The sequence below is a fragment of the Phoenix dactylifera genome, unplaced genomic scaffold, assembly GCF_009389715.1.
Source record: "Phoenix dactylifera cultivar Barhee BC4 unplaced genomic scaffold, palm_55x_up_171113_PBpolish2nd_filt_p 000331F, whole genome shotgun sequence".
Lineage (NCBI taxonomy): Eukaryota > Viridiplantae > Streptophyta > Magnoliopsida > Arecales > Arecaceae > Phoenix > Phoenix dactylifera.
Genome location: NW_024067794.1, coordinates 400951 through 412598, shown reverse-complemented (window position 1 = coordinate 412598; position 11648 = coordinate 400951). Strand labels below are relative to the sequence as shown.

Genomic DNA, 11648 nt, shown 5'->3' with positions numbered 1-11648 from the left:
GATGGAAAAATTCATATGAAGCACGGATTCAACAGTTCAAAGAGAGCATCTCACCTAATGTTATAATTAGCGAGACAGTAGAGTTAGATTGATTATTTATATATGTACAATTTTTGAAAGTTGTAAATTTTTTGGGGCTCTTAGAGTCATGTACTGTGAAACTCCATCATCAGCTGGGAATACATATGACGACTGTTGTTTCCGTTGAGATTTCAGATGTAAACAGAAACATACTTAAGAGCTGGTGGGAGCAAACAAATCAAACAGGGGAACTAATAGACCTTTCTGATGTACAAGAACTTAACGGTGACAAGCTTGAGCAGATGATTAACACATTTGTTGGAAAAGAGGGCTCTATGATGTTCTTGGTTAAGAGGTTAATCGGCTGCCCTCTCCTTGCAAGGCCAGGTCTTGCCACTGGCACCCTCTTAGGCTTTGCTGCCTTTTTTGGAGGGGAACTTTGTCCAGGGTCAGCTTTGATTGGAACAACATTTGGAGGTACCTCAGGGGGAGGTGGAGGCAGAACATCAGTCGTATCAGATTCAGGGTCAAACCCCCCACGGGACTCCATCTCCTCAGGGGGAGGTGGAGGCAAGACAGTAGAGTTAGATTGATTATTTATATATGTACAATTTTTGAAACTCCATCATCAATATAAATCAAAAAATATCTGTCTTCGCATTGTTAGATTGATTGTTATGTGCACTGTTATATTTATGTAAAATAGAACGGGCCAGGATTTACAAAGATTACACGTAAATGTACCAAAAATATATATTTTTCATTAATATCAAAGGCTTTACAAAGATTACAAAGGCTCCATCATCAATCCCTATGACGCCATCGTCGACGCGTGTACTGCTGTACGTCCGAATGAGAGGGTCCTGGATCCAAATGAGAGGGTCCTGTACTCGGGCCAGGCTCATCACCCAGAAGTACCTGATGCATCTGAGAAATAGCATCATATAGGTGCCCGGCACCTAGTGACGTAGCCTCTGAGGGACCCATCCGTACAATGTCGGTACTGATACCGAGTGCAGCTGCATTACGCCGCCGGTGCATGTCAGCATCATCATGACCTCCCCTAGCTCCAGAATGAGTACTCGAGCGCAGATGAGGAGGCTGAACTGCAACGTGCGTGATACGGAGATACCACTCCATGTATCCCGGTACGCTGTCTGATGGCCGGGTAACTGGGTGGCTCCTGCTCGCCTGGCTCAGCACGTGGTCCTCCCACCGCTCCCAAAGCTGATCCATATAGGAGTAATGTATCCGGTACGAGCCTGCTGTGGAACCTCTGTTGGCTCGCGTAGGGGCTAGTGGCGCTCGAGGAATGGTCTGAATACGACCAAACTGTCTAAGAACCCTTTCTGGATGATAGGGTTCTACGATATCAAGGCACTTGATGGAGCCACTAAAAAATGCGACGGGTATATATGGGCGATCTCCCCGAAGCCGATGATGGGGATCCCAAATAACCTGTAAAACAAAAGGTCCATTTCAGTTTTATACTATATCGCATATTAAATGTACTGACAAACACAAGCAAATGGTAATATGATACGTACCTCATCGATGCTCAAAAGGTCCAATGACTCACGTAGAACCACTAAATGGTCCATCGTGGTACGGGATGGAGTACCGGGCATCCAGCGGTGCACGCGGGGACTGGCATCAGTATACTCGAGCGACGGGTGAGGACTGAGTGCTGGAAAATGCTTATAAATCCATGCCTGCAGAAGCGTCATATAACCACTGATCTGTCTCACTGATGACCTCGACGCAATCCCCAACTGCCGATACAAATATGCTAAGGCAGCTGTACCCCAGGCATATGTGCTCACCCTATCCAGATCCCGCAGTAAACACAGATACGCTACCCTGGTCCCACTCTTATCAGCAAAGAGTGTGCAGCCTAACAAAAATAACAAATAGGCTCGTGCTGCACACTCTATCCTCTGCTGCCTGTCTCTATCAGATACAGAGTGAAACTGAGTCCTCAGCCACTCCATCCTCACAGACTGACCGCGCGATGACAGTACCTCCTGACGCGCGTCTCCAGCTGACACCCCCAACAACTCCACAAGTAGCTCCTCAGCATCCCGATCACTCATCCTCTCAGGAGAAACTGATACTGAGGAACCTGCGACAGGAATCCCTAAAATGGCGGATACATCATCCAACGTGATAGTGATCTCGCCAAATGGTATATGGAAGGTGTTCGTCTCGGGCTGCCATCTCTCTACGAAGCCCGAAATCAGAATCTTATCGATGAATCGATAAGAGCACTGTACTAACTCTACGAGGCCCGACTGCCTCAATAGTGCTCTGAACCTGGTATTTGGTTGGTTTGAAGACCACCACTTCCATTCACCAACCTTGGCAGTATGGTTCATGCACTTTAGTGGAGCTCGTTCCTGTAATATAAATGTATAATTACTACTACTTTATAAAACATCAATAAACAAAATATAATGCTATAACAAATAAACAATACCTGTTGCCTCCAGATGGAAGCTGCTATATGCGTCCTGAAACTGATCAGGACGGACTCATCCTCTGGACCTCCTGGACATGGTCCAACGGACTCATCGTCTTCGCCCCTAGCGGGCATATCATCATGCTCTGACTCAGGAGAGTCCGATGGCATATGAGCAGGCTCGGGAGAAGCAATCCTAGCACGACGTCTCCTAGCTGACGCCGTAGGTCTAACTCTGGCGGGACGGGGATCCATGTCTGAAAATATAGAAATTCAATGTTAGGCTATATCAAAGAAAATAATTCAATTGCATACATAAATGTTCGGCACAAAATTCAGCACGGCACGCACCAGAAGCCTTCTGTTCGGCTGCACAGAGCCGAACAGAAGGCTTCTGTTCGGCTGCTCAGAGCCGGACAGAACCATTCTGTTCGGCACTGTGCAGCCGAACAGAAGGCTTCTGTTCGGCACCGTGCAGCCGAACAGAAGGCTTCTGTTCGGTTGAGTGTTGCCGAACAGAGGGCTTCTGTTCGGCACTGTTCAGCCGAACAGAACCCTTCTGTTCGGCGATCCAGTGCCGAACGGAGCACTGGAGGCGGGGGGGCGGGGAGCTACCTCGACGTGGTCGTGGAGGCGCCGGCGAGGTGCTCGTTGCTCGGGAGATGGCCGGGGAGGTGGTTCCGGGAGAATGCCGGCGACGAGAGGGAGAAGGGGAGAATGCCGGCGACGAGAGGGAGAAGGGGGAACGGGGGGGTTTTGGGCGAGGGAGAAGGGGGAGACGGAGGGGGTTTGGCCGCCGGCGAGGTGCTTGAGGTTCTTGAGGCGAAGTTTTTTGGGCGGAAGGGAGAAGCCGGCTGGAGTGGAGTTTTGGAGGGGAAGAGCGGGGTTGGGGGGGGGGGTTTGGGGGGTGTAGAGAGCAATTTAGGTGAGGGGGTGGGGAGGGTGAAGGGTAATTTAGGATTTTTTAATTTTTTAGGGGTGTCCTTAGCAAATGGGGGGGTGTAGAGAGTATTTAATTTTTTTTTAATTTTTGGGGGGTGTCCTGAGCAATCGGGGGGGTGTATTTAGAACTACCCGCGGAACAAGTAGCCACGTGGATGATGCAAGAAAGCAGGAAAAAGACTAAATTACCCTTTATCGCCTCGCAAATCGAGGCCATTATTGTAATTTCATTATTTCCAGACGGACACGTGTCAAACCGTTACGAAATTATTCCGTACTGTTTTCGTTCACGGCCACGGGAGAAACGAGCTCTATCATAAATACTTATAATTAAACAAAGATGCACAATAAAAGAAGCTCAAAGAAAAACCGAAAGCTTCTTCAGGTCCTCCACGTGTCATATACCAGCATTTATCTGTCCTCCAGTCTCGTCAAGAGGTTCTTTTTCAACGTCTTAAACAAGTAGCCGAATCTAATGATGTAAAATTTATGATGTCAGCGAGCTCATACCAGCCGCGTGATCCCAGCTGGATACCACGTCACTGTCGGACGCTGGCAGGTCGAATCGCAACCGTCCATCTAGCAAACTTCTTCCCCGGACGATCCAGATAGGAGAAATCCTGGCCGTTTGATGTGTGGAACACTCACTTGATCTTCGTTAGTCTGCTCTGTGTTGTTCCCTGGTCTTATTAGCTGTAATCTTGAACAGATTAAGGTACCAGAAGGACCATCAAACGGCTGTAAAGCGCCCAAAAATTGCAAGTAATGATGGGACCTTGGCCCACCATTGCACTCGTGATCATCCTTCTGGTCAAAAATCTTTTCTTCGGGGTGTATTCCACACGATATATCCAAAAAAAGTTCCACGGAACAGACGGTTGCTGATGAGTGATGGTAGACCACCGTCCGCTCCCCCACCCTCTCAAACGGTATACTCCTACGCTTGATATGCGTGCATACAAATTTCTATGCAAAACTATAATCGACCATCCGTGGATCTCGCACGGGAACCCCAGACGGCTGATTGAGTATCCGCATATAAAATATTATGGTCACCATCGCAATGGAACTTCAAGACCCCCTAACGGCTACTTACCTATTTCTATCGGCTCGTCGCTCTTTTTCCCCTCCTCTCTTCCTCTCTTAGAAAACATCCAACTCCTTTTGTACTCCGAGCTGGTTTTCGGCCGAGCACACGTGGTTCTCCGGCTGGGAAGAAAGGGCCCGGGAGGTTGTTTCCGGGGATTGGAGGTGATTTTCCGGCGAGCCTGGTTGTGGGCTCGCATCCAAGAAGATAATTTTCCATCCAACAGAAGCAGCTTTTCCTTTAAGAAAAGAGAGGGGTTTCAAGAAAAATACATCAGAAGGAAGTGCACTTCCGATACTTACTACTTTCTTGGCCACAGAACGGGGAGAGTCTAGAATTTTTCAGCAAGAGAAGGTGGTTTTCTTGCCACCGGAAGTGGTTTTACAGCAAGCAATTTGAAGGTGTTTGAGGCATTCGGAAGGGGTTTTCCGGTGGAGAGAATGTGGAGTGGAGGAGAGAAGTTTCCGGCGGGAGGGTCCCAGAAGATGGCAGCGTTGGAATCGTCTCCTTGCACTCCGGCTAAGGCGGCGACGTCGACCATCCATAAACATCCAAGCGACGGCACACCTTCAAAGCATGTACAGCCTAAGTTGCCGGCTGGAGATTCTCCGTACGTGCGAGCGAAGCATGTCCAGGCAAGAACTCTGTTCTTTCTGGTTTTCTTTAGCGCCTACTCCGTGATTTTTTTGTCACATTTAGATAATCTGTGATGTTAACCTCTTAAAGCGTTTGCTTGCTCTATATGGGTTATAGATTTATTTGGAGTTTTATGCCTTGTATTTATGCTTTCTTGTGGATTTTGGAGTTCTTGTAGTTGTTTTCTTTCTCTGTTTCTTGATATCTTGATGAAGTATCTGTTTCTTTCTTCTTCCTGCTCCTGTTTTTAATCTTTTTGCTGGCCCCAATGGATGGTGACTTTGACTTTGTCATAGTTTGCATTCATGCGAGTGATTACAAGGAACTTCGTTTCATTTAGAGGGATTTTCTTTTCTTTCATTCATTTTGAGGCCTTTATTTGGTTTCTTGAACCATATGGTGCATTTTTTGTCACCTGAGTTGATTTAGTTACTAAATAGATTTTCATGCGTTAATTCTTGTTGATCAAATTGGCATTCTTTTTCTTATTTGAAGAAAGAATTATTCAAGGTAGGACTAATCGTGGTTCGGGTATCAAGAGTTACAAAACCTTAATTCAGAATAAATCTTTTTCCCTCTTTTTATTTGATTGTCTGGGACATGGTCTATGTGATTCTTTAAGTATTTTTTTTTTCCTTTCACATTTGATTTTGTGGATCAGCTAATGCCTACACATGAAAAAATACCAGGCGTATTTGGTCCTTCATTGACAAAATGAGCAATACTTGACATATCTTTCCCCTAAAATAATGTCAGACACTCGCAAATATATGTATCCATTTGATTGAGCGCCTTGAATTGAGCACCTTGATTTGAGCATAGATTTTATGGCGCTTGATATTGCTCTACTAGCTAGGTCTTTCTTACAACTGTTTGTTTCCATGAAATGGTGAATTAGATTTTTCACTCATGGCCCTTCTCTTTCAATGTCCTAATAATTTCCTTCCTCTACTAGATGGTGCTCTTCTCTGAATTCTGCACTAAATTTTTGTAATTTTTCTAGTTTCGCTAGCAATCAGAAGAAAAAAAAATGCTAGTTGGATCCCTTCTGCATCCAAGCTCCGTTTTTTACTATCTATTTTTCTGGTTTGTTAGTTTACTTTGCGATCAGCATCTTTTTCAATGTTCTTGGTGAATCTTCTTTGTTTGTATGACTACCTGGAGTTTCCTTGATATCATGGTACTTTACTGTTTCTTTGTTATTGGGCAAATAAATGTTGGTTGCAAGATTACAATAGATATAATGACTATGAGCAAAAAGAATATTGTGTACTTAAATTTCACTTATTTAAACTAATGATCACTGGTGGTACTCATCTAATATGGATGATCATTAGTCAAGATGGCAGTCACTACAATCTAGTGTAGGTTGTATTGCTTGAAAGTTCCTATATGGTTTTACTTTGTTATCAAGACCTCGCTTAGATATCCTTTAGCTTAGCTGATTTTGAATACACTGCAGATATTATGCTCTCACTAGTTAATTAAAAATATTGCAAGTCCATTTCTGGGGTATAGAAAATAGAAACTTAGACTAATCATACAGCATTCTTCTTCTTAAGAGTCTTTAACTTCTTTACTGATCATCTTTTTATCTTTCAATAGAAGATCTATATAATATGATTCTTAATTCTCTTGAAGGCCACCTCATTCAAGAAGCAGCTTCCTTGAGTTATTTTGCTTTAGTTTTTAAGCTTGTCCATCCCCTATTAACCTTCTTTCAGGAATTTTATCAAATTATTTCCTAATGTAGCCATTTTCTGGATAAACAACAGTAATAATTATTGCTATAATGTGGTCTTTGCAGTTAGTAGAAAAGGATCCAAACAAGGCGATTCCACTGTTCTGGGCTGCTATAAACAGTGGAGACCGAGTTGACAGTGCATTGAAAGACATGGCTGTTGTAATGAAACAACTGAATCGAGCTGAAGAGGCCATTGAGGCAATAAAATCTTTCCGCTATTTATGCTCTATGCAAGCACAGGAGCCTCTTGATAATGTTCTTCTTGACCTATACAAGGTTAGAGGTTGATACACTCTGAGTATCTCTGCTATTACTTTCTGAGCATTGTTGTGTTGCTAAGAGTCAACAGCAATATTCTAGTTATATAGCATCACTCCTAATTCTTAAAATTTTAATTTTCTACAAGGTTCTGAAACTTCTTTAGGTCAGTTCCAGTTTTGGATATCTTTATTAGTTTTTGCTATGGTCTGTTAATAAATATTCAATTGCAAATACTTTGGTTCCCTGAACTTTGACATACCTGGCAAGTACACCTTAAGTGCCTATGGTTTTCTAAATACAAATCTTAACATCTGTTAACAGAAATGTGGTAGGATAGATGATCAAATTGAAATGCTGAACTTCAAGCTGAAGATGATTGATGATGGGCTAGCATTCGGCGGGAGGACAACAAAATTGGCAAGATCTCAAGGAAAAAAGATTCATGTTTCCCTTGTGCAGGAAAAATCCAGGTAGCTAGATTTTTATAGTTACTCCGCTTCTCCCTAGGTCTCTAACCTGTAATACTAACACATCTCCCCAGTTTTACTCTAAATAGATTAAACAGTCTCGTCGTTTCTAAATGGTGGTTTTTTGGATCCAAATGCAGGTTGCTAGGGAATCTTGCTTGGGCTTACATGAAATTAGATAGCTACATGGAAGCAGAATCACTTTACCGGTATGCTTCTGACATACAATTGTTATTTTGTGTAAAATGAATTGATGTTTCGATAAAGGTTAATGGTGATCAATTGGATATGATATATGCATGTATGTAAGTTCCTCATAGAAAAATGCTCTAGTATTCATCGTTCAAAATATGAAGTTTGTAGCTATTTTATAACAATGAAGTAGGGAAACAACCACTAGCTTACATTTATTTTTATAAGAAGGGACTTTATCTGTAACAACCCAGGACCTCACCCAACATAGCCAGCTGGACGGTATTTTTTGGGCTCGTTGATCCTGTATAAGTACCGAAGACCTACCCAGCGAATAATTGATGTGGGACTAAACATACGCCCGCACGGATCCTCACATACTCCCCTTATTCAAGCCCTAACGTCCTTGTCAGGCTAAGGGTTCAAATTTAATCACAAACACCACGATCGGCCTGTGGTCAGCCCCAATGAATTCGTATTGCAGTATCTCCTAATCCACATAGGTTATGAGTCAGGTCCGCTCTGATACCATTTGTAACAACCCAGGACCTCACCTAAAATGGCTAGCCGGAAGGTATTATTTGGTTTCCTTGATCCTGTATAAGTATCCAAGATCTACCCAGTGAATAACCGATGTGGGACTAAACACACGTCCGCACGAGTCCTCACATTATTAATCTTTTCACCAAAAAACATTGAAGGTATAGAAGAATATAAGAATAACAAAAGTGTAGACTTGTTGGCTTTCAGCTTGGTACAGCAGAAGAAGCTTACAAAACTGTAGGATTGGTTTTTATTAAGAATCCCCTCATCAGGAAGTCTTAAGTTTCTAATACTCAGATACTTTGACTAAGTGGCAAAAAAAAAGGAGCCATGATTTTGACTCAGTGCCTTGTCAAACTAGGTTTCTATTATTATGAGAAATCTATGATGAGATATCAACTTCTAAAAAAAAACAACAACTGATATCTAATCATTTACCATGGAGTGCAGGCAAGCACTGGCAATAGAACCAGATCATAACAAGCAGTGCAATTTATCTATCTGCTTGATGAAGACAGGAAGGATAGCAGAAGCCAAATCCCTACTACAAGACCTCAAAGAGCCATCTAGAGAAGTGCCATTCACCAACAGCAGTAATGAATCCTACCTTAAATCCTTCGAACGGGCTTCTGAGATGCTTGCGACACTTGAGTCGCAATCGGAACTCCATGCGAAGTTTGAAGGACTGCAACTTGAGGGGCATAATATAACTGCCACAGCTTCAAATCCTGCAAATGACAGAAAGAGTGAAGATTTCAATGACAAGAACTTGTTGAATGGGCTTTCTTCACCTTCATCAGTTAGGAAATGGCAGAGAGAACCTGTCGGTCAGGGAGTTCCCTCACTACGTTCCTGCAGTTGGAAATCTCCAAATTTTGTCACTCCTTCATCGGAGACAAGAAAGGGAAGGTGGGTCAAATGGCCAGGTTACGAAGAAGCATCTGCTGATATTTGCAAGCAAGGATGGAAATCCTCTTGTAACAAAGCATTGTTTTCACCAGCATCTGTGGATGGAAGCCCAAAATTGGAGCCCGAAGAATCATTGACCATTTCGAAAATGGTAGTCGATGAAGAGCATTCTGTAACATCCATCAAGAACCATGCTACAGCATTTGAGAAACCTTTAACAGTTCTTGAAACAAAGAAGTATCCAATTGAAGATAACAGTCCAAAGCCGGAGTTAACAAGAGAACCACCAACTCATATTGGAATTTTGCAACCCAAAGCACTAAAAGGACCGAGTAATGATGCTTTATCAGCTATGGCTGGTACGAATATGATCCCAAGATCTGAAAACCTGGTCATGGGAAGCAGGAGACAACTGGCAGATGCCGTCAAAGAGGAAGCTGATTGTCAAAGATGGAAGAAAGAACAATCTCATAGCTCAGATAATATATCAGCTACTGGCAGTAAAAACCTGAATCCACCAGCAAAAGATTGTTTGTTTACAAATGGAGAAAGAAGAACAAAGGCAAACCATGTGATGGATAAGTGTACAATTACATCTGATACTTTGGTTCCCAAACCACTGGTTCAGCCACTTACAGCCAATGGAAACATATCAGCAAATGCATCAAGCAAGGAAAGTGGTAGCAGCATGAAAGCTTCAGAAAATAAGAATCAGGAGTCACAAAGCTATGAAAAAGGCAGTCAGAGATGCAATGACATTGGTGAAGAAAAAGTTTTCTCTGGGATTATGAAAATGGGACATCCTCAGAACCTTGATTTGGATAATAATTCAGCATTGATAACTGAAAGCATGAAACCTGCTGAAGAAGATCCCTGTATCTTCACTAGTGGCAGAAAGCACTTTGGAGAGCCTGCAGCGCAGGGCTGCAGTGCTGATGTTCATATTCTAGAGCCAGAGATACCAATCCAATCACCCAACCAAGTAAGTTTTGGCAGCTTTCAGATTCGAGGATCTGATGTGTCCACATATACTGGGAGACAGATAGAAACCCTTGAGGAGAAGTTTCCCCAAGGAGTTTCAAAGAATGACAACTCACTGAATTCTGACAATGCTTCAGCCCCCATCGACAAAATTCCAAAGTTTAGAGGTGACAATCCACATTCATATGGTGGTAACAGAACATGGGCTGACATGGTAGAAGAAGAAAAAGAAGAAAACTTGGCCAATGAGAACTTAAGCATGGATACAGTAGCTGATCATGCAATTGGAAGCTGTGAAAATTCATCTGAAGGACATTTTAAGACACCTCCAGCCTCAAACAGCAGAAAATCTTGGGCTGACATGGTAGAGGAAGAAGAATACTTGGCTAATGAGATTCTAAATCATAGTGCTGCGATTGGTAGCCACAGCAGAAGCGTTAAACAAGCATCCACGGAGCAACCAGCATGCAAAGGATTCCCAGATGAAAATGTGAACTTTATCAATATTGTCAGATCCACTCCTCGCCAGCAGAACCATGCTGCAAGGTTCTGCCAAAAGCTTAGTATGGTGGATATGAAGGAAGGGTTAGAAAGTGGGAGCAAAACACCAAGAAAGAATTCGTTAGCTCGGCGATCTCTCTCATTTGATCAGCAGCCAATGTGGGATCTTTCTAAGGATTGCTTCCTAGAGGCTGGCCTCCAGGATTCTCTTCATATGGTGGCCATGGGAAGCTGGTCTAATTGTGAAATGAATTTGAAGCGAGCTAAGCGGCACAACAGACTTCGAGTTTTCCAGGAAATTACACTTGACAACAATGCAAGAGATTGAACATAGGTGGAATCAAATTCATTAGCAACAAGGGATTTGGTGACTTTGTATGTTCTGTCTTCACTATTGTTTCCTAAGTTTTTTCTTCTTTGATGCATGAACTGTGATACTTGAAGAACCTCCATTTTCTAATTCTTTATTTTACTCAATTGTGATTAGCTTGAATTTGAAACAATTTTAAATTATCTTTGTTTAGATATTGTCTACTAGCTGACTATGTTAATTTCTTTATTTGGAAATTTTCTAAATTTTATTTATTTGAATATTTTCTACTCCCCATAATTATTTGACCATGGTGGGATATTTTCAATAGTTACCAATTTTTCTTCTTTTTTTTGGGAATTCTGTACACGCTATGATTAACTTGAATTTGAAATAATTCAAATTTGATTTATTTGAATTTCTTTGCCCGTTTACTATATTAATTTTCTTCATTTGTGAATTTTATTTTTTTTATTTGCATAGTTAAATTTGATTTATTTGAATTTCTTTGCCCGTTTACTATATTTCTTTGCCCGTTTACTATATTTTCTACTCATCATAATCATATGAAAACCATGGGATGTTTATATATAATA

At 42.3% G+C, this 11648-nt stretch overlaps 1 protein-coding gene across 1 annotated transcript; it reads left to right on the top strand.

Moving 5' to 3' along the window:
- The first annotated feature begins 6921 nt into the window (after nucleotides 1–6921).
- Nucleotides 6922–11259, top strand: LOC103719398. The gene is made up of 4 exons (XM_008808616.4): nucleotides 6922–7164; nucleotides 7471–7619; nucleotides 7757–7825; nucleotides 8802–11259. Exons 1-4 carry the CDS (start codon nucleotides 6937–6939, stop codon nucleotides 11068–11070), a joined length of 2715 nt encoding a protein of 904 aa, XP_008806838.2. The 5' UTR covers nucleotides 6922–6936; the 3' UTR covers nucleotides 11071–11259.
- Nucleotides 11260–11648: the final 389 nt, after the last annotated feature.

What these genes read in the sequence shown, in the direction of transcription:
- LOC103719398 (XM_008808616.4), top strand. Translation starts at nt 6,937, where the DNA reads ATGTGGTCTTTGCAGTTAGTAGAAAAGGATCCAAACAAGGCGATTCCA. An exon ending in TTCTTCTTGACCTATACAAG is followed by an intron (nt 7,165 to 7,470) that starts GTTAGAGGTTGA and finishes ATCTGTTAACAG; the next exon opens with AAATGTGGTAGGATAGATGA. An exon ending in GAAGCAGAATCACTTTACCG is followed by an intron (nt 7,826 to 8,801) that starts GTATGCTTCTGA and finishes CATGGAGTGCAG; the next exon opens with GCAAGCACTGGCAATAGAAC.